General features: G+C 40.8%; 1 protein-coding gene across 8 annotated transcripts in view; it reads right to left on the minus strand.

Moving 5' to 3' along the window:
- The window catches only part of ULK2 (unc-51 like autophagy activating kinase 2), an 82693-nt gene extending 59772 nt beyond the window's left edge, over nucleotides 1-22921 (minus strand). For 4 of the 8 annotated variants that reach the window (XM_077892476.1, XM_077892475.1, XM_077892472.1 and 1 more), the window contains exons 1-7: nucleotides 22765-22921; nucleotides 21490-21582; nucleotides 20540-20581; nucleotides 7771-7803; nucleotides 7446-7482; nucleotides 2361-2534; nucleotides 1398-1471 (exon numbers count right to left, since the gene is read on the minus strand). In XM_077892476.1, coding sequence (XP_077748602.1) covers nucleotides 1398-1471; nucleotides 2361-2534; nucleotides 7446-7482; nucleotides 7771-7803; nucleotides 20540-20581; nucleotides 21490-21582; nucleotides 22765-22854 — 543 coding nt within the window. In that variant the 5' untranslated portion in view covers nucleotides 22855-22921. The remainder of the gene's footprint in view (nucleotides 1-1397; nucleotides 1472-2360; nucleotides 2535-7445; nucleotides 7483-7770; nucleotides 7804-20539; nucleotides 20582-21489; nucleotides 21583-22764) is intronic. The other 4 variants (XM_077892477.1, XM_077892474.1, XM_077892473.1 and 1 more) reach the window with 1 other exon arrangement.
- Between the last annotated feature and the right edge of the window lie 440 nt (nucleotides 22922-23361).

The raw sequence follows: 23361 nt of genomic DNA on the forward strand, positions 1-23361 counted from the left end.
AAGATACACACCAACTACAGGGCAGAGGTTACTCCGGGGTAGAAGAGTGGAAAATGGGAAGAAGGAAAAATTTAAAGGACTTGGGCTATTGCTGAAATATTTTATTTCTTTCTAGAAAAAGAAAAAAAGATCAAGGCAAACATGGCCAAATGTTATCTTCATTAAATATGGACAATAGGTACATAAAGTGTTTGCTGTATTACTCCCTTTCTTTCCTGTCATTTGAAAGCTTTTAAAATAAAATACAAACTATGATGAAAATACAATAAGAACTGTCTTAAAAGCAAAGGCATTTGTTTTCTCTGCTGCTTTGTTACAGCTCTTTTCCCATCTCTCACTAGGTGTTGCTTTTTAAAAATACCAATAATCCAGACAAACATTAAACAGAAATGTCAAACATGCTCAAAGCCCCTGAAACTTTATTTTCCAGGAATCCCATTTTTAGTAGTCATCCCTGGTAAGCTTCTCACTGATTTAGATCAGAGAAAATCCTTATTGAACATAAGCCCACTTTAAACTTAGAATTGAGATAGGTACATAGATTTACTTTGCAGAATTCTAAAGCTCCATAATTAAGCTATTTCCAGGCTTGAGGCTTCACATTGGTTTGGAAGTTTCACAGCCTTGTCCTTTCAGACATAGTAACATCCATACGGAAGGATGAAGGGGAGAACTAAGGTTTTTCAGGTTTCCCTGTATGTAATACTACTTGAAAAACCTTCTATGATCCAGGAATCTTGCCAAGAGAAATAACATGCAAGAGATGAACATGTTTATCCTAGAGGTGAAGAAAGATCCCCAAAAGGGTTTGTTTTTTTTGTAAGTTTTCCCTAATACTACATATCAACTATAGCATGACCACACTCCATCAATTTGTGTTTTCATTTAATGTATTCGGAAATTTCTACTATTAATAACTTTTTTTTTCTTTTTAAACTTAAGCTAAATGGACTCCATGCTGGGTGTGGAGCCTACTTGAAAAAAAAAAAAAAAAAATGGGACACCTGAGTGGCTCAGTGGTTGAGCATCTACCTTTGGCTCAAGTTGTTGTGATCCCAGGGTCCTGGGATTGAGTCCCACATCAGGCTCCCCTTGAGGAGCCTGCTTCTCCCTCTGCCTATGTCTCTGCCTCTCTCTGTGTGTCTCTCATGACTAAATAAATAATCTTTTTTTTTTTTTTAAAAAGTAACTAATGGGTAAGTGACTAACTTTTTACAGTTCACTATATTAAAGCAAAAGATGACTTACAACATTATCAATAGTATAATCAGTGTTGGTAATATAAATAACAATCTAGACTATCCATAAAATCACATCTTACTTGAAACCAGCATCATACTTAAATTCCAATGCTAATGGCACTGTACTGTACACACGTAAGGACAAAAAACACTCACCATGTACATTGGGGACCCACACAGCGTTGCAGCCATCATGTTACTATGTAGATAACGAGCAAACCCAAAATCCGCTATTTCACAAAATAAAAAGGAGAAAAACAAATTATACTTTACTCACACTTAACACAGAATGTATCTTCAAGACACAAGAGGGCACAAAGGAATTATGAAAAATTTGCAGCTTATTGAATAAGTCTGTCTGCCAAAGAAAAAAAGTTTCTACCTCAATTTCGACAAGCTAAGACCTAGTAGTGATCACCACCTGTACAAGCCACTGCTCTGCCAGTTTTATAACTAAGGAGCAATCACTAAGCTTTGGGAGAGAAAACGCTCATTGTAATAAAGGATTCATTAATACATCTCTCACTAAATATCAATACCAGGTATAGAATTTGAATCGTTTTCTTCCTTCTCCAGATCTGGATGTAACATACGTAAAATCAGAAATTTCTTCAAATACTGGTAAAAGAAAAATTGGATTTTTCTTTTTTAACAATGAAAAGAAAAACTTAAAAAAAAAAATACCCTGTATTACAAACTGCTTCAAATAATTGTGAAAAGAAAGGCTGAAAAAAAAAAAAAAAGAAAAGAAAAGAAAGGCTGATCTAAATGGTCTCCTAGATCCCTTGGGTTAAAATCCCATGAGCTGTAAAAAGCTGGGGTTACTCAACTGTTGCCACTATGGTTATACTAACTGCTTCCCTCTGATGAGAAACAGAATAGGGTTTGCTGCTGGGAGTCATGTTTGGAGTTCCTAACGCAGGCCCCTTGGGCCTGAGATTTAGCACATGCTGCTAGTAATGTAAAGGGTTCCCATACCTAAATGTACTTCACAGAACTCAGTGAAAATTTCAAGAGTACATCAACAAAATCCATCAGTTTAATAGAGTTGAGCAAAAGTTATCTAAACGACTGAATCTCAAAACTGTCCTTTGCATAAAATACTACATGGCTATTTACCTATTTTGATGCGAATACCACTGACGTTGGACTTTCTGCGATTGGCATATGACAGCAAGATATTCTGTGGTTTGAGATCCCTGTGGATTATTCCTTTGCTGTGCAGAATTCGCATGGCAGCTGCGATCTGATGCAGAAACACTCTAATCGTGTCTTCACTAAGAGTTCCTTTAGCTGGTAGAAGAGGAATCGCACAAATATTTAAGCACACACAAAATCAAATACCATCTGCATCTTCCATCGACAGAATTAAGAATACAGAGGGAATAAAGAACTGGGATTCAATTTTTTTTTGTTTTACTCTAACAATTTAAGTCTATGAAAAGATATCAGACACCTCAAACATTTCACTTGATTTGTATTTGTATCTCCTGTCTTCACCAGGGTTTTTCCCTTTCCTGTTTTTACTGGTGAAGCTGTCCACGTTACTCTGAACACAACAGGTACTCAGCAAATGTGAGGCCCATCGAGAAGCCTAAAAAAATTACTTCTCCTTCTTACTAGCCAAATATCTGGGATAAATATCCATATTTAATTCTAGCCATTAAATGAGCACAAATTAAAAACAGGTGAAATCTCTGAATGGGAGACTGGGACTTTACCAGCACGTGTGTCTGTCAGGGATCTGTGTTCCCACATCGCTCTCTCCTCACTTCCCTGCAGCAACTCTCCCACCCCACCACAGTGTCTCCTGTAAGTAGACACCTATAAGAAGGAACATTTCAACTTGTTTTCACTTCTACAGAGAGACATTGTGAACATTACTGGAGGGTGAACGCTACAGCGTGTCTGTGCGTATGCCGGAGCACATCACGGTTAACAGCTTAATCTGGAGTCAGGCTGCCTTTCTTCAAATCCCAGCTCCTCCACTTCCTTACTGGGTGACCCTGGAAGAAGAATGCTCTGTGCATGCTTCCTCATCTATGAGAAGCTGTAAACAGACTCACTACATGGGGTTCTTGTGACAATCAAACAAAATAGCACCTTTAATAATGAAGACTTTAGAAAAAGCCTGACACAGAACAAGCACTCAAATATAGTCAGTACACAAATATAAACTTTTTATTACAGTGGATCTAAAAGTCACAAATGTGATTCCTTGAATCTACATTAGGGATTTAATATCCATGACGCTATCTACTAAAACTTTTGTGAACATGGGATCCCTGGGTGGCGCAGCGGTTTGGCGCCTGCCTTTGGCCCAGGGCGCGATCCTGGAGACCCGGGATCGAATCCCACATCGGGCTCCCAGTGCATGGAGCCTGCTTCTCCCTCTGCCTATGTCTCTGCCTCTCTCTCTCTCTGTGTGACTATCATAAATAAATAAAAGTTAAAAAAAAAAAAAATTTAAAACTTTTGTGAACATAGCTCTGCCCATACCACTCTAGAATATGTTCTATATAACCTTTCCATATGTAATTAAGAAGTCAAAGATACTATGCTTGGAATAAATCATATTGTCACTTAAAATCAGTGTAGACACATTACAATGACATTTTATGTCTTTAACACCTTCAAATAAGATAAATCCCCATGGTTTAAAAAACTCAAATACTTTTTCTGGGGAGGGCTGTTCTTAGCCTATCCTCCTTTTTTATTCTTTGGGGCTTTTTTCTTGATGCTTACTAAAAACAAACAAAAAAATCTAAATACACTAAAACATCAAAAGTGGTATCTTCCATATGTCATCCTTTGGAAATAAACACAGCTAAAAATATGGAGTGTATGCTTCCAGACTTGGTGGGTCATACCAATGAGTAGATCTTTATTTTTGTAATGTTTTACTTAATAAGTTACTTCGCAAAAATTAAAATGGACAGCTTTCTTTTCCATTTCATTCATTCACATTTTAATTCTAGGGCTCCTTTAAATGACTGCAGCTGCTTCACACTTGAATTTTTTCCCCATGACATTCAACTGAATATACTCAAAATTTATTTGCTTCAGAGTCCAAGCAGCTGTTGGGGATGGCGGGGGGCAGGGTGGGGGAAATGAATGATCTAGTTTAAGCTGTTTCTGAACACAAACTATAGTAAATATTCACATAGTTCTATGAACATGGAATGCACACTTCTCATCACAATCTTATTAACTGAATTTCCCATGTTACAAACTTCGTATTTTAAAGGCATGGCCAACATCAAAACTCTTCCCAAATAAATGAATTCTTGAGCAAGGTAGGCCCAGAGGGAGTAGGCTCAGCCAGAGGTGCCACACTGAAAGTATTCTGCTAGAATTCACGTTAAAGTACGACTTGATAATTAAAATTTGTTAAAACTTGCAACCAGAAGAATTTGTTTTCTATCTTTTGAAAATGTGAATGGCATTTTACTTATCAAAGCAAATAAAAGGACTACATGATCATGTTGTGATATAATGGCATTAGATCATCTAGACCAGTGCTCTCCAAAAGAAACATGTGACCCACATACATAATTTTAAGTTTTCTAGTAGCCATATTTCAAAAAGTAAAAAAAAAAAAAGGTTTAAATACTATATATTCAATCTAATACACACAAAATATGATTTCAACCTGTAATCAGTATGATACTTAATGAAATATAATCATTCTCTTCTTTGAAATGTTCAAGATCAAACATGTTCACGTTTACAGCACACCTTCAGACCAGCTCACATTTCAAGAGGTCTGTAACCCCATGAGGTTGCTGGCTACCATACTGGACTGTTTAACTCTCGAAAATTACTTGAGGTCCAGATTTCTTTTATAGGTCTTTACGAGTGTTTTCAAACTGCAAGGGATTCCTTTAAACACTGTGGCAGAGAGGGACCAGAGCTCTCCCTGGTTAAATGACTTAACCAAAAACACAGCAATTAAGTGAAGAGTGGCACTGTTGGTAAACCAGCCTGCTTGTCTGACTCCCAATATTCAAGCTCATGAACTCCTCCCTCTGGGGTCTCCTGTTCTATAACTCCTGCTCTGAAATATCAAATACAAAGTTCAGCATCATGCAGAACACTGCCCTCAGAGCTGACTTCAGTCTGCTACACCAGTAACAGTGCCTCTGTCAGAGAGTAGGACTTGTGTTAATGAGGGAAGCTGATATTCTAATGAGGGCACTCAATCTGACCCCAGGGGAAAGGTGCTTTTATCCGGATCACTGAGAACCTCACAGAACTCGAGTCACTGAGAAGGTACAAACAGGGTGTTTTCTAGCTTGAACTTCTTTCGAGTCACTGAGAAGGTACAAACAGGGTGTTTTCTAGCTTGAACTTCTTTCCACCAGCAGTGAATGAAAACACTGCTATCTACTAGTAAATGACATTTTGAGAAAATCTTTTTTTTTTATTTAATTTTTTTTTATTTATTTATGCATGAGAGACAGAGAGAGAGAGACAGAGACACAGGCAGAGGGAGAAGCAGGCTCCATGCAGGGAGCCCCACGTGGGACTCGATCCTGGGTCTCCAGGATCAGACCCTGGGCTGAAGGCTACGCTAAACTGCTGAGCCACCCGGGCTGCCCTTGAGAAAATCTTTTTACCAAATTAAGTTAAAAAAGAAAAGAGAATCTTGGTTAGGAAAAACAAAAACTACACATGAAAGAAACTACCAAATTCAAGCTAACAGTTTTCTCTAAGGGGGGAGGACAGAAATGAGACCAGGGCAGGGTTTACATATAGCTTAGACTGGTTGTAATTTCTTTAAATGGGGGGCGGGCAGTACCAGTTTCCTCCCATCCTCCCTCCCTCCTTCCCAACCATCAACTGGACAAACCCATCTCCCCAGTGCCTCCCCTAAAGTATGCTGGCTTCAAGAGGGCTGGGGGTGGGGGAAGTGGTCCTCCAAGGCCTTTGATGGAGGGTGGGGCTCAGCAGGCAGCACCTCCATGTGAGGAAAGTGGAGGAGGCCGGAAGCATCCCCCCCCCCCCCCCCCCGGGGCAGGAGCTCCAGGGTGGCAGACTGGGTGGCGGGGTGGGGGGTGTAGGCATTCAAGGAGTGTCTGGTCCCCGGTGCCAAGGAGTAGCTCCAGAGCCACTGCACCCACTGCAGCACCAGGCAGACACAAGCCTCGGGCAAGAACCCCCAGGGTTCTTCATATTGATCTCTATTCGGCTTTTCAAAGTCAGCAATGTTTTGTATTTTAAAGATTCTTAAAAGCTCACTTTGATCACACTTCGATTACTAGGTGAAACTGAACATTTTTAATATGTTCTTGTAAATTGTCCATACCCTTGTAAGTATACCTACTGATGTCTTAGGGTCACCATCAACTGCCGCGATTTAAAGGTTGAGATTTTTTTGCATATTTCCTTTGCATTTTAAGGGATGAACAAGTAGATGCTGGCCTCATCTAACACCATTTTAAAAAATACTTGTGGGAGGGATCCCTGGGTGGCGCAGCGGTTTGGCGCCTGCCTTTGGCCCAGGGCGCGATCCTGGAGACCCGGGATCGAATCCCACATCGGGCTCCCGGTGCATGGAGCCTGCTTCTCCCTCTGCCTGTGTCTCTGCCTCTCTCTCTCTCTCTGTGACTATCATGAATAAATAAATAAAATTAAAAAAAGAAATACTTGTGGGAGACACAATTTGATCTGAATGAATCCTATAGATATACATTTTGGATACAGAATTTCAAGCACCATCTAGTACTAAAATTTTACCTCTGCCACAAAATAATTTCAATGTTACTTTTAATTAATCCTTTGTAATTTTTTAATTTATAAGAAGAGTCACATTAATAAACACATTCTTAGATATATTTTTACATTATGATTTTTTTATTTTGAAAAGGACTAATGGTTCACTGCTGGTAATGCAGGAGAGTCTTTTGAAGAAGGGAACTATTTGGTTTTTTTTTCTCCCTTGGGGAGAGGACCCATCTCTCAAACCCTGCCAGAGAGAGGCACACACAAAGTAAGCACTTATACACAGGTTTAGGAATAAAACCACAACAAACAACAGTTGGGCAGCAAAGTCATCACACTTAAAAAAATACACAAATATTTATTGAATGTTTCTATGCAAGTGCAGAAAACAGAGTCAGCATTATTTCAGAAGTAACTCTCAGGATTAAACAAACTACAGTAACTATCTCTATTGAACATCGACAGACAAACAAAAATTACCTTGCAAATAATCTGCCAGGTCTCCACCATTGCAGTACTGACACATAAAAGAAAAAAATAATTAAAATAAGAAAACTGATTCAAGATTAATTCAATCTATGATCAATTAATTTTAATTAAAAATAGTTCCTACATAATGTAAATCTAGTCTGAAAAACATCAGAATTATGGTAGCAAATTTAATTATATATTCCTTATAAAGTAGAATCTAAATCACTAAATGGACTTTATTAATTCAAAATTTCCCATAATAATCTGTCAACTTTAAAGTATATATTAATCAAAAGGAATCTGAAATAAATTAAGCAGCATGTATACTACCTACCTCCATCACCAAAAAGACAGAGTTGGGTAATTCCTGAAATGTAAACAGTAAATATAGAGAAAAAATGAATCATAAATTCAAAAAATAATGACAATTAATAAAAATACTACACTTGTTCATTATTAAACAAGTAAAATAAAATCACAAAACCTGTTAGTAAGTGAGATTTAAAATCCCTACCACAATAACTTAAGCATCTCAACTTCAAAGCCAAGCCAAGTTTTGATGACACTAATATGGTCATTACATTCAATTCTGTTCATGGAAAAAACTAAAGAAAGATTCATTGTTTGGTCATAGCTATGGTAAATTTGTGGGGGAAAGAAGGGTAGGATTCTCTGGTCCTCAAAGAAGCACTTCCACTTTGAAAAGTTTATGTTTTGAGCACTGACTTGATAATCCTAAAACTCTAAATGTACAATCTGATTTCTGGAATACATGACCCAGGATGGTTAGTTTTTCTAATTCTTGTGTTTATTTGGAGACAATCACATTATCTGGGACTTGCTGGCAAAGACATTTATTTCTTCACATATCTTGGTAACAGACTGATTTTTAAGGAACTGATTTCAGAAATTTTACTAAGTCTTTCAAAGTCCTATAGCTCCAGATCTGTTGATCAAAGAGTAATTCAAAGACTAGCTTCTTAATTCTTCAATAGCAATGCTTACAATGTTAATTCAATTTTAAATTGTACTTCCTATAGCCTAACTTGAGGCAGTGTTCAAGTGTGATTCAAGATACAGCCCTTCCCAAAAGCACCTGGCTTCATTAATATCCTAAATTCAAGAATGAGGAGTTCTATCAGAAGATAAAAGCAGAGGCAAGGCAGTATCCCTCAGAGTGTGGTGCAAGAACCAGTGCTAACCATGAATTATCTGGGACTAGCCCACAAAGAGAGAATTACAGAAATTAAAAGTAAGAAATTTTAAAAGGCTTCAAGCAATTTAACAAAATAAGTTTATGTCTGCTAAACCTAATAATAAAAACTTTGAAAAAAAAAAACTTTGGAGGTTTGTAGGTCCTTTTTTTGCTTCATTTTTACAACAATTCCTTTTTATTGGATTTTATAAAGTATCAGTTCACACACAAGTTAGACATAAAAACTGGTGTCTCAGCACTTCTAGTCTAGAGCACTTCTGTGCAACGAGGAACATTGCTCTCCGGCCTTCTGGCTAAGATCAAGTGTGCAACAAGGAACAATACAAGGGGCAGCCACAAAGTGGTTCCACAGTGTTCACCAAGAGTCTGGATGCCACAAGTCAGGACCTGAATTATGTTGTGCAACTTAATTTCACTTAATTCTCCAGAGGACTAGACAAAAAATTAAAACACATGGTGCCCAATTCTTTGAGCCCCACACCTCCGCCCCCACAGGGAGGCATATGGGAGTTCAGAAGAATGGCAGTGCCTTCTGCTCTCTGCTGGGAACCAGGAACCACAGTCCTGCCCAAGCAGGATCACATATGGCATGGACAGCCAAGTTGGAAGCCTCAAACAGACAGCTGGTTTCCCTAAACAGCAGCACACCCATGAGCAGGAAGGAAGTGGAGAACCCGTCAGCTCCTAGCAGGCTAGGAGAGCAAGTCTATAAGAAATACTTATTTCCTTTAATCATAAACAAAAACAAAAATATGCCTCTAATAGCTAAATCATCTCTTTGGTGAAAAAAAAAAAAAAAAGTCTTAGATTTAGCCATCTAACCTGATCAAACCCAGACCAAAATGCCCTAAAAATACTGAGATATCATTAAACCAGTAACTTTTTTTTTTAAAGATTTTATTTATTTATTCATAGAGAGACACACAGAGAGAGAGAGGCAGAGACAGAGGCAGAGGGAGAAGCAGGCTCCATGCAGGGAGCCCAATGTGGGACTCGATCCCAGGACCCCGGGATCACGCCCCGGGCTGAAGGTGGCGCTAAACCGCTGCGCCACTGGGGCTGCCCAAACCAGTAACTTTCAACACAGTTTTCTTCTCCCCAGGTAGGAAGCCCAAAAATATCTCAAATCAGTATTGCTTAATCAAATAATAGTACCATATCCTAAGTACTGAAGAGAAAAGACAACTAAGAATTCCTTAGGGAAAGCTGAACTGTTCACTAGACATGAAGACATTGAAAGAAATATTTTAACATCCTTGATTTCTCATGCAAATCTTCTTTTGCCGCCTCCCCCCCCCCCTTAAAGCAGTACAAGTCCCCACGGGTTCAATCATTTTCTCTTGAACACCCTCCTCCTGAAAGGCTCCATTACAAAACAGTGTGCCTCTCTTAAGTGAAGCACTTAAGTAATCTGGAGCATGAGTAGCTCCAAGAGCCAGGAAAGAGTCAGCAAAAAGAAAAAAGAAGAAAACCAATCATGTCATTTATAGACTGAAATTCCTATGGCACTGGCGTGCCAGGAAAGAGCTTGAAGAGATACTCATAGGGTCAGACAGGCTGAGGGATGAGGCCAATGGGCCTGTGAGCCAGACCACCAAAGGTTTCCCAAAGTGGAACACACACCTGACTGCTTTTTCTAAAATTAGGAAATCCTCATCCTCAACTCCTCCCCAGGAACTTCCATCCACAAAATTAAACACAATGAATTTCAATTGATCATTTCCCTACTCAAACTCAGTAAGATAGAAAATCCCGGGCAGCTCAGGTGGCTCAGCAGTTTAGCGCCGCCTTCAGCCCAGGGCGTGATCCTGGAGACCTGGGATTGAGTCCCACATCGGGCTCCCTGCATGGAGCCTGCTTCTCCCTCTGCCTGTGTCTCTGCCCCTCTCTGTGCGTCTCTCAAGAATAAATAAAATCTTAAAAAAAAAAAAAAAAAAGATAGAAAATCCCTAAGAAGGGTGCATGGGTGGCTCAGTCAATTGGGCATCTCCCTTTAACCCAGGTCATGATCCCTGGAGTTCAAGGATCGAATCTGCATCAGGCTCTCTGCTCAGTGGGAGTCCGCTTCTCCCTCTGCCCCCCTCACCTTTGCTTGTACATTCTCTCTCTCTCAAATAAGTAAATAAAATCTTTAAAAAAGAAAGTCCCTAAGTAAAAGGGGAAAAAAAGGTATTATTATGAAGAACTCTAGGCCAGTATATGAAAATTTAGATGAAATAAAAATTTTAAAAACAATTTGTTCAAGTAAAAACACAATCCTCAGAATTATTCTCCTTGGGTAACATGGTACTAGACAGCCTCATAGCATTCTATGTGTAAGGAGGCTTGGGTTATCATCTCTCTTTACCAAGGGGGTGGTGTGGTTGTTTTTTTTTTTTTTTTTAAGACTTTATTTATTCATGAGAGACGCAGAGAGAGAGAGGCAGAGACACAGACTCCATGCAAGCAGGACTCCAGGATCATGCCGAGCCAAAGGCAGACACTCAACAGCTAAGCCACCTAGGCATCCCATGGGGGTGGTGTTTATAAATAAAAAGTAAAGTCTTTTGAAGGACACACAACAGGTTTTTTTTTTTTCTGGGAAAAAAAAAAGGAGGTATCAGAAGAGGACATCTCTTTTTTAATATACTGCTAGACTATTTAAATTGTTTTTCCACTGATGGCCTATTACTTTTGTAATCTGAAAAAACAATAAAGATAAAATGAATTTAAAAATCAGATAGCATGACCAGGTATTCTTTCCAGCAGAATTCAGATGCTTAGGATCAGAAGGGGAGAAACATAAAGTAACAAAACAATTCAGTAAAGAGCAAGAGAAAGATTCAAGAAAAATTTGGGGATCTCCCAAAACCCATCCCTCACCATTTACCATTTCTTTCTTTTTTTTTTTTTTTATTGGAGTTCAATTTGCCAACATATAGCATAACACCCGGTGCTTATCCCATCAAGTGCCCCGCCTCAGTGCCCGTCACCCAGTCACCCCCACCCCCCACCCACCTCCCTTTCCACCACCCCTTGTTAGTTTCCCAGAGTTAGGAGTCTTTCATGTTCTGTCTCCCTTTCTGATATTTCCCACTCATTTTTTCTCCTTTTCCCTTTATTCCCTTTGACTATTTTTAATATTCCCAAATGAATGAGACCATATAATGTTTGTCCTTCTCCGATTCACTTATTTCACTCAGCATAGTACCCTCCAATTCCATCCACGTCGAAGCAAATGGTGGGTATTTGTCGTTTCTAATGGCTGAGGAATATTCCATTGTACACATAGACCACATCTTCTTTATCCACTCATCTTTCAGTGGACACCGAGGCTCCTTCCACAGTTTGGCTACTGTGGACATTGCTGCTATAAACATCGGGGTGCAGGTGTCCCAGCGTTTCACTGCATCTGTATCTTTGGGGTAAATCCCCAGCAGTGCAATTGCTGGGTCGTAGGGCAGATCTATTCTTAACTCTTTGAGGAACCTCCACACAGTTTTCCAGAGTGGCTGCACCAGTTCACATTCCCACCAACAGTGCAAGAGGGTTCCCCTTTTTCCACATCCTCTCGAACATTTGTTGTTTCCTGCCTTGTTAATTTTCCCCATTCTCACTGGTGCCTCACCGTTTCTCCGCTACTTTCCCTGACTCATTCTCCACCCTTTGGGTGACTCCTAGGGGTTTTCTCTTAAAAGAAGAAAATCCTTTTAATCTCCTAAAGGATCGGAGATCAAGGGGTCTTTTGTTAATGAGGTGGTTTTTGGAAACCCCCCAGGTTGTCTAAAGATAGGGGCTGAAAAAAAATAAAAAATAAAAATAAAAATAAATAAATAAATAAAGATAGGGGCTGGTTTGCCAGAGTTGCCTACACTTGGATTAGAGGGTTGGAAATTTCAGTCCCAACCCACCTCCAGGGAGGGAAGAGGAACTAGAGACTGAGTTAAAATACCAATGGCCAATGACTTAATCAAGTGTACCTAGGTAATACAGCCTCTATAAAACCCCAAAAGGATGAGGCTCCGAGGGATGTGGAGAGAGTGGTGGCCTTTCCACATGCCTTACCTTACGCATCTCTTCCATCTGGCTGTTTCTATATTCTTTTATACCCTTTTATAATAAACCAATAATCTTTCTGTGAGTTCTGTGAGCCACTCTAGCAATTAATCAAATCCAAGGAAGTTGCTGGTACTTCTGATCTATAGCTTGGTCAGAGACACAGGTGACAACCTGGACTTGTGATAGGTGTCTAATATTGGGTGTGGTGGGGGGTACAGTCTTGTACAGCAAAGCCCTTAACCTGTAGGATCTGATGCTAACTCCAAGTAGATAATGTTAGACCTGAGTTGATGGCTTGGTTGGAAAAAAAAACACCTGATCTGTCAAACCTGAAAGAGGACGTTAACTACCTCCATTCTGACCTCAGTCTGTACTTTCTAATTGATTAAATTCTTCCTTCAGGCTTGTCTCTTAACTCAGACAAAAGACCTGGAGGGCAAAGCAGCAATAGGGACTTTCCCCATACTAGCAAGACCCCTTGTGATGGACACCCAGACAATGATCGACCTGACCTCTACTGCCCACCTACATGTACCCACTAATCTTTGCTCCACATTTTCCTCATATGAACCTGGAAGTATTTTCAGCACTTTGGAGACCGTCTTTGAGACTTTGTTCACTGTGTTCCCTTGGTGTTGGCCTTACTAAAATCAATCCCCTCCTTGTTTCACCACCACTCATTTCTGTCTTTGGATTTTGTCAGTGGTGAGTGGTCAAACCTGGTCCATTTGGGACCCCTGGAGCCAGCTGCTCTTACACCCTTGGGCCCCAGTTACAAACTTAAGAAGTGAGAACAAAATACCTTAACTAATCTAAACCTGATTTGCCCATAATTTTTCAAACTGCCTAAGTCCTAACTGTTTGCAACAGTCCCACAGGAGATACCACCCTCTTCTGCAGTTATAGTAAAAAACAGGTAAGTTTGGGATACCCTTCTGAAAAATAAGATGAGTCCCTACAGCAGATCTTTGTACATAAATTCCAGAGACCAAAGATATATAAGTATGGAAAACTGAAACCATAAATGCTAGAAGAAAAGGAGGGCCATTTTTATAATCTCACAGTGGAGAAATCCTTACATGATATAAAACCTAAAAAAAAAAAAAAAAAAAAACCTAGAGGCCACTAAGAAAGAGATGGACACATTTTACTACGCAAGAACTTCCATATACCAAAGAGATGCTGAAGATGCCCTCCTCCCCACCCCACCAAAAAGACAAACAGACAAACAAGGAAAAACATTCCAATACATACAACAAAGAGCTATTAACTCAGATTTCCTCTTCTTCCCCTCACACAGCTATTATCAGCCCTCCTCCTAAACGTCTCGCCAAACTGTCCAGGCCACTCCATTTCCAATGGAACCACCACTCTGTCACTCAGACACTTCCTACACGCTGGCTCCATACCCACCCTTGCCCACTCTCCAGAGTAGCCAGTGTTTTACGCACGTTAATAAACTTCTGTCCCAACTGATTTACAATGGAGAACATTCTTTTTTCTAACCATAATGGTTGAGTCTAATACTCAGATATATGTACTTCCTCGTTCCCACCTGGGATGAGAATCATAAACAGAAGACTGCCCAATGATCGTAGAAAGCAAGCAAGCAAAAGTGAATAGTGCCCCACAAAAAAAGAAAATTGGGGTTATTTTCCCCCTCATTTGTAAAGTGTTTACTGCAAAACCTTAGGATGCAAAACATTTTAAAGAAGCACCTTGATCTCACCACCTGAGACTGACATGGTAGTTCATGCTTTCACAAACCTATTTATACATCCACCCACATGCAAATGGAGCATATATTTGCATTTCTGTACATTTTAACATAAGCCATTACCACCTTTTTGCTTATCTCCAAGCTCTCCAAACAGTCAATGTTTCCAGCCCATATGTCTTTCCATAACTTTCTCCTGCTCAGTCATTGCTTAGTAAAAGGTGTGTATTTTTTTTAAAGGTGTGTATTTTTAACTGCAACAGATATTTCTCTTCTTTCAAATATTTTGTAACTGCCCTCTCTCTCTCTCTCTCTCTCTCTCTCTCTCTCTATATATATATATATATATATATATATATATATATATAAGACACTGTTCTAGGCACTGAGGATACAGCTGCAAGCAAGCACAGTTAACTGCCCTATTCTTATTAAGCTTCAGTTTGAAGAGGTCAGAGTCAGGGAGAGACACCAAACAAAAGAACTGAGTACAGACAATATGTTAGAGGGTGATAAGTGCTATGAAAAATAAGTAGGGAAGGGAGACAGTGCTGGGTATTGGATTGTAATTTTACTGAGGGTGGCTAAAAGAAAGCTGAAATGTATTTGTTGAAAACACAACACTTGAGTAAAGACCTAAAGAAGGTTGGGAATATATCTATATATACTACAGAGATAAAGGCCCTGAGAATGGACCCATACACAATCCATACCAGAGGCCCATGTGGATGGAGCAAAAACAGCAGGCACAGAGAGGGAGCCAGGGTCAGAGATAATAGGGTCATGCTGGGCAAAAAAGGACTCTGGCTTTTACTCTGATAAAAAAGGGGAGCTCTGCTCCAAGTCTGAGCAGAGAGGACTAATAAGCCCTGATTTACATCACCAGGATTATTCTGATTACAGTGTTATAGAATATTCTTTCAGGGCGTGGAAGCAAAATATTGTCAGATAACATACCAAAGAGGATCTAACAACTCCCATTTCTACTAGGGGTCCATGAGAAGATCCTCCCCACTTACACTTCCTTCCCAATTCCACCAGTAAGAACTGGGCACTTTTTAATTTTGCCAAAGGAATGCGTGAGAAGGGACATCTCACTGTTAACTTTAATTTTCATTTCCCTGACTACTTGTTCATGAGTATCATTTCATACCTTAGCCATTTTTATTCCTCTTATGAGAATCAACGATCAATATCCTTTGCTTTACTGTCTCTCTAGGTTATCTTTTCTTTACTACTTTTTGAGAGGATTTACATGTTTGAGATATAAATGTTACCTGCCTCCTATGTCCTGTGTTGTAAATTCTTTTTTTTAAATCTGATCATGGTATAATGCACATTCATTAACATGCACAGATTTAAGTGTACATTTCAATGTGTTGTGACAAATGCATATACTCATGTGACTACCCTTCCCTCAGAGGCACCCTCTGCTGTACTTCCCCTGACTTCTACACCCTAGCTTGGTTCTGCCTCTTCTTGGATCTCTCAAAAACAGAATCATACAGTAGCTGTATATGGCTGGCTGCTTTTTCTCAACACTGTAGAGGCCACTTTTAGGCAACAGGCTTGAGCAATGGAAACTTGAGCAAGGCACAAGGGCTCAAAGTGACCACCGAGCTGAATGCAAACAGGCTCCTTCAGCAACCCACCTCCAAACGGCCACAGACCCTAACTGACCAACGAGCTTACTTACAACCGGTACAGTTACCAAAAAAGGGAATATTCTATACGGCCCCACACCTCTTCACTCTGCCCTATAACTAACTACAGCTTCCACCACCGCCTCCTGGAAAGACCGCCTCTCCTTTGTTGCTGCCCTGCCTGCTGCTCCCTTGTGGTATATTCGATAAACTTCTATCTCCTTTTTTCTGCCTTGAGCGAATTCTTTCAGGGCCCATACCACTGGCCCCAACCCAATTAAGATGTTTAAACATGAACATAACATTTAAAATTCATATGCTGTGGTGGCATGCATCAAGTTTGTTCCTTTTTATGGCTGTCAATTTGTTCAGGGTATCATTTACCACAAAGCAAGTTTTAAAAAATGTTATATGTCCCTACACCTACAGCTTCTGGTTTCTTCTCTTGATTTAAAATATCTTTCCAACACCTGGATTATATAGAGTCATCTAAATACTATCCTAAGATTCTTATTGTTTATGTCATACATTTAAGCCTTTAATTCATTTGGAAATTATTGTCAAAAATGATGAGAATAGGTATCCAACTTTACTTTTTCTCTGATATCTTAGTTTTACCAGCACCACTTTATTAAATGAATCATCTTTTTCTCACAATACTAACAATTACCTAGTGGTGGATATTTACCCAGACGATTGACAAATAGGCAGGTAAAGTACTCCTAACCACCAGTACTTAGCTCATGCCCAGAGGGCTCAAAGATAGATATCTTCTGGAAAACAGACATATCACTCTCCTGCTCTTAAAACTCTTCAATAGCTTAGCTGCCCTCAGAATAAAGACTACATGAGGGCCCTGCCAACATCAGTGCCTGCAGCACCTACCACTACCCACCTCTCTCCCACGTTGCCACCCCCTGCACTCCCAGCCCCCGCCTGGGCCTCTCCCAGCTCCTCAAGCTTTCATCCTTCCTCTCTGTTCTTCACAGGCTTCCTCTGCTTGGAGTGCTTACCTGTTCTCTTCCCACCTACTCCAGCCTGGATGACTCCCACTCTTTCACCAAGTCAGCTTAAACATCACTTCTTCACCAAGTCTTCCCCAGCCCACAAAGGGGGTAGCCTTACTCTCCTAAGCCCCTTATGATTTCCTCTCAAAGGTCTTCAGTTATCCTCTTCTCCCTCATTGCTCTGTACACACTTAGAATCAGTAGCTATTTGCTTCCTGTCCTCTTTCCCAGTATGCTGGAACCTCCACAAGCACAAGGACCATTTCTATTTTGTTCACCACTATACTCCTGTATACTCTTGTTAACTGGCTCAAGAAATACTAATTACAAAAAAATCAGTAAGAACAAACACAACAGAAGCATTACAGAATGGCAACAGGAAAGTCACAGAAGAAATACAGATACACTGACGTTTTAAGAAAAAAAAAAAAAAAAACAGGTCATCAGATCAAAATAAATTGGTACAATCTTCTGCAAGACAATATGCTAATATCTTTGACCAAACTATCCCATGACAGGAATTTATTTCACAGGAACACTCATATACATAAGAAAAGATATGTACACAGCTTTCTCTGCAGCACTGTTTCTAAGAGGGAAAAATAAGAAACAACTGAAATGGCCACAATTGGGTTTTAAGTAAATTGTCATTTAGCCCTATGGTACTATGTTGATATGAAAAGGTATCCAAAATACACACTAAGTCTAATAAAAACAAGTTCCATTTATGTAAAAATACTATTATTAAGGCCCTCACAATGAAAAGCTTAAAAATCTAAGTATAAATGATTATAACTGCATACATATATATATATATATACACACACATATACAACTCTAAAAGAAATATAACAATGGTTATCTCTAAAAATTGCCATTTCTTTTCTATTTTATCCATATTTACAGTGATGATTTTAACTATGGGGATATATTACTTTTTTAATTAGGGAAAGCATGTTACTTTTTAAGTGTCATCTAAATGTAAACCCAAATTTTTACAATGTCAAAAGTTCTCAATTTATAAAAAGTGTGTCCAACTTTAGACGGATCTCCAAAACTGATGGCCAGGAAAAATGATGTTCATTTCAAGTTGATAAAATTACTGCACAGTCTTTACAATCATACTGAAAACAAAATAAAGGAAAAAAATATAAAATATTAGGTCCAGACTCTGTTTATTCATTAGCCAAATGCTCGAGTGTATTTATTTGGCTGATATTTCTTAAATTTATGTATTTCCAATAGTATACAATGCACAAAATAGAAATATTTTAATGCAGTCATCTTGAAATTCCTGAAAGTTTGATAATCAAGGTTTTGAGTACATATTCCTCCTAACTATCTCTTTCTATAACCAAAGCTAGTACTTAAAAACATTTTACTAATAGAATGAAATCTAAATATACTCTCTATTTTCTGAAAGCAAAATCTACTCTTCCACTGATACAGTTTTCTGTGCTTCTCAAAAAATGGGAAATTAAGAGTTAATATTATTTAACAATTTTTGTACCAGGCACTGACTTGTACTACTTGCTGCCCTCTGTCTCCAGAGACCAAGACCAACTACACAAACAGCTCTGAGGAGAATCAACATTTCAAATAGGGATTGTGAGATAAGTTTACTTTTGACTTTAAAGTTCTTTCCCCCTCTCTTTCTATGTTGAATATCTTGAAGGAATGAGTTACACCTATATAAATAGGTAGTAAAATACACCCCACAGCACTTACATAGTCTACACATGAAATTTAGATTGCAATTTTTGGGGGGAGTAATCACACTCTATAATCAAAAAACATTAAAACCGTGTGTGCTATTTGCCCTAGTAATTCCAATGCTAGAAATTGAACCTAAAAAATCCAAACTGTGCTCAGAACTTATGCATTATCTTCATTGCACTTTCCTATAAAGGGGAAAAAAAAGAAAAAAGAAACATCTTGTAACATGGGTTTAGTTAAAAATTTCATGGTATGGTAGGACTATGTGAAAAATCACTGTAACAAAAAAGCAGCACACAAAGAACAGTCCATTTTGTCTCACCTCACTAAAATTAAGGACACTGAAAGCAAGGACTTTGTTTTATTCACTGCTTTACTCCTAGCCCTTAGAGCAATGCCTAGGTAGCCATTCAAAACCTTACAAAACAAATGAACTTCAGTAAAGTGTGTACGGAAAAGGTTTTAGCTAGAAAAGGTTTTAGCTAGAAACACAACAGCAGACTCACCGAAAACGTCCATTTACTTTACTGGAATTCAATTGTCCAGACTCAGAAAAACACAAAAAAGGAAATAACATAAATCATCACCCTAGTCTGCTTCGGCATGAGAATCTAGGGAGAAGCTTAGTTGGCTGCCCCCTCTGCGGATCTCAGATCACCTTGGCTTTCACACAGTGGATATCATGTTAGACAAGAGTAGAGTAGTTCTAGAATTTAAAACAGTATGGCCCCTAAATAATAAGCCAACTACTTACTTTGGTGGTCTGCCCCCCCAAAATAGTAATTTTCTCCAAAATTGGACTTTTTAAAAGAATTTCCAAGGGAAATGTTGCCTTAGAACAGAACTTCAGAACCTTGCCTTCCCACCTCCAAATAAAATGCAACTCTTCCGTATGCCATGGTGGTAATCACATATATATCAGGGTGATGAATATGCATCCTTTCTTCGTTTTTATTTCTTTTCTAATACCTCTACAATTAGCAAATATTACTATTGCAGTAAGAAAAAAGCTCCATCTAATTTTTAAATAGCCCACAATAGTCCTTTCTACATTTATTACAGAAATGCTAGGAGGAAAAAAAAGAAGAAAGAAAGAAGAAAAGAAAGAAGGAAGGAAGGAAGGAAGGAAGGAAGGAAGGAAGGAAGGAAGGAAGGAAGGAAGGAAGAAAGAAAGAAAGAAAGAAAGAAAGAAAGAAAGAAAGAAAGAAAGAAAGAAAAGAAAAGAAAAGAAAAGCTAGATCTGGTATCAATATTTCTCTACTTTAAAAAAAAATATTTCTCTACTTGACTTAAAACAACACTACTCCCATAGTATAACTGTAGCAGCACATATTACAGCACATTATTTTCTATCCCTTTATGCTACTTTAATTTCTTAATTAATAAACATGTAACTCAGGGATCCCTGGGTGGCGCAGCGGTTTGGCGCCTGCCTTTGGCCCAGGGCGCGATCCTGGAGATCCGGGATCAAATCCCACGTCAGGCTCCCGGTGCATGGAGCCTGCTTCTCCCTCTGCCTGTGTCTCTGCCTCTCTCTCTCTCTCTATGTGACTATCATAAATAAATAAAATAAATTAAAAAAAAAAAAAAAAAAGAAAAATAAAAAAAATAAACATGTAACTCAAGCCATATACCTTTCTAAGAAGAATAAGTCAATTTCCTATTTCTATTACAATTCACTTACATTCGTATGAAATAGCAAAGTTTTTTACTGACACGCAAATCAAATAATAATAATAATAATAATAATAATAATAATAATGTACCTGAACATCATAGAGTGCTACAATATTTTCATGTTGAAGTTCCTGTTAAGGAAATTGAGAATTTAAAAAATTTGTAATCCCTCTAATAAATACATTTCAATGTGCACATAAGTATTAAGTATACACACACATCCACATACCTATATACTCTTTCTATATACTACACTTCTATTACTGGTAAAGTGCTTTTAGAGAGCACATTATTTGCCTGCGAGAAAATGAAGCATAATTCTTAGCTCAAAGAGCTATAATTCTTACTGAAGAGCTCTCCACAGAGCAGTAGTTTCGATGAAAGCTGGTGTTAGGTGAGGGCTCTATGTTCATATCAGCTTGGGGAGCACTGAGTTAACTACACCTAAATCAGTTCCTTCATTGCGCAATTTTTCAGATTTTCTTTACTGAGCAAAGTGCTTTGTGACTCTCCAAGAAGTATGCGGTAAACAGGATTTTCCACATATATTTGACTAGGAGACCATTTTTTTCCTCAAAGCACCTCACTTGAATAACACTGCGCATGAGTGATCCAAAAAGACCACTCCCAAGGGTAAGTAATTTTTTTCGATTTACAAGGAAAAAAAAAATCCCATCTGCCCCCAGTGCCCCTCAAACACTTAAGTGTAACCTGAAAGGGACCAGGAGAAGAGCTAAATAATGGATCAGCAGGGCCTGCCTCTTCTCAAACAGTAACACCATAACCAGGGAAAAGAAGAAATGAGAAGCTAAAAATCAATCTTCACAGAATCTCTCTCAGTGCTGGCCACCAGCCACAAACATCTATTCTTAAAAATAGCTTCTGGGTACTCAAATGTCTCAAAAAACTGGGCATGCAAAAATGAGAGCAACAGGTGAAAATTCTCAAACTTGGCTCCAACGACCAAAATTACAAAAGATGTCATCATGTATTAATTTAAAATAAGTTATAACCTAGTATGACACATAAAGAAACATACCTTTAAGATTTTAATTTCCTTCCCAAGCAGTATTTGTGATTTTGACAAGTTCTTTTTATTAATACTTTTAATAGCTACTTCCCAATCAGTTTTCTGAAAAGGAAAATAGAGTGTTACTCCAGGATATTCTTTTATGGAAACATAATCTATAAGCACAAAGGTGTTTTTAGCAAATTCATAAATACTGGGGGTGGGGGTGGGGGATGGAAAAGAATCTGAATCTCCAACAATAGGAAAATGATTTCATAAACCACAAGCTAATGTCCTACAAGACAGCCACTAAAAACAGTAAATATGAAGACCATAGTAACTAGCAATAAAGTGAAACAAAGGACAAAGTTTGCAACCACTTCAAAGTTAGGGAGGAATGTGGATAATACACTGGAAGGTGGCATTTGATAGCTTGGCAGGATTGAGCCCTGTTTTAATTATTTTTTGTTGAGTTCTAAGTTCTTCTCATAATAAACGAAAATCGTTTTCATTACTCTGATAAGCAAGCCAAACCAGCCCCTTGCCAACAACCAGGACTACCAAAAGCTTCTGATTATTCCCACTCCCTGGGTGCTCTTCCAAATTCTTTCGATTCTAGAAGCTCGTGGGACCCTGTGTGCGGAGCTGCAAGAGCTTCAGACATTCCTGAACCTGCATTCGTGTTTACTTGGACTGGAAGACCAAGGGTCCACCCTCCAGCTCCAGGAAGGGGGGAAGGCAGGGGGTACCAGGCTCGTCCGGGGCGCGGAGGAACCAGTGCTGGGAAATGCGACACCCCGGAGTTTGAGAAAGTCTCGGGCTCACGGGAAACCAGCCCGTTTTCCGCTGGGTCTGCAACTGTCGACCTCAGAAGGGAGGGCGAGCCTGGGCCGCCCAGGGCGTGCCCCCGCCCGGCCCCGGCCCCGGCCCCGGCCCGGCCCGGCCCCGAGCTGGGCAGGGCGCCGCGCGGCCCTTGGGGACTCGGATCCTGGGCACATGCGGGTGGGACCCCAGGCAGGGCCGGGCGGGCCGCGGGGCCGAGCCCCTGGGGGCACCCCGGTTACCAGGCGCTGTGCAAGGAGGAAATCCGAGGCCGAGCGGCCGGTCGGTAGGTGGAGCGCTGCCTAGCGGCTTCGGCCTCCACAGTCCTCGCCCGACCAAAACAAACCCGCGACGCTGACAGCGCGCACAATGGCAGGCCTCGGGGCGGGGGGCCTCGGCGCCCGCGGCCTCGCCGAGCCTCAGGGCACCCGGTCCCCGCCGCGGCCCGCAGACCCCGGCCTCGCCCCGGCCGGCGGGGCTCACCTGGCGGTGCCGCCCCCGGAAGACCACGGCGAAGGCCCCGTGTCCCACGAGGTCCCTCTTGCTGTACTCGAAGTCGCCCACCACCTCCATGGCCGCGCCGCCGGGGCATGCAGCGGGGCGGGCGGGCGGGCGGGCGGCGCGGCGAGGCGGGCCGGGATCAGCACCGCGGGCCCGCCGGTCCGGAGCGCGCCCGCGGGCCGCCGGACTGGGGCAGCCGCGGCCCCCGCGCCGGGCGGGCGCTCATGCCGAGAGAGGCCGGGACGGAAACGGGGGGGGCCGCCGCGCGGGGCCGGGGGTCAGCGAGGCCCGGCCCGGCCCCGGCCGCTCCTCATGGCCCGGCCCGCAGGCTCCCTTTGGCGAAGCGGCCTCAGCGCTGCCCGGCCAGGGGCGCCGCGGCCGTCACTGGGCGCCCCCGGAGCCGCACACGCGCCCGGGAGAGGTGCGGGGCCCGGCCCTCCCCATGCCCGGCTCGTCCGGCCGCGTCGGCGCCCTCCGCCCGGGGTGCTGCTGCGGTGGCGGCCGCCGCCCTAGGACCAGCACCAGCAGCAGCAGCAGCAGCAGCACCAGCCCCGTCCCTGCGCGCCTCCCGGCCTCCCG

The sequence above is a fragment of the Canis aureus genome, chromosome 3 (genome assembly GCF_053574225.1).
Source record: "Canis aureus isolate CA01 chromosome 3, VMU_Caureus_v.1.0, whole genome shotgun sequence".
In the NCBI taxonomy this organism is placed as follows: Eukaryota; Metazoa; Chordata; class Mammalia; order Carnivora; family Canidae; genus Canis; species Canis aureus.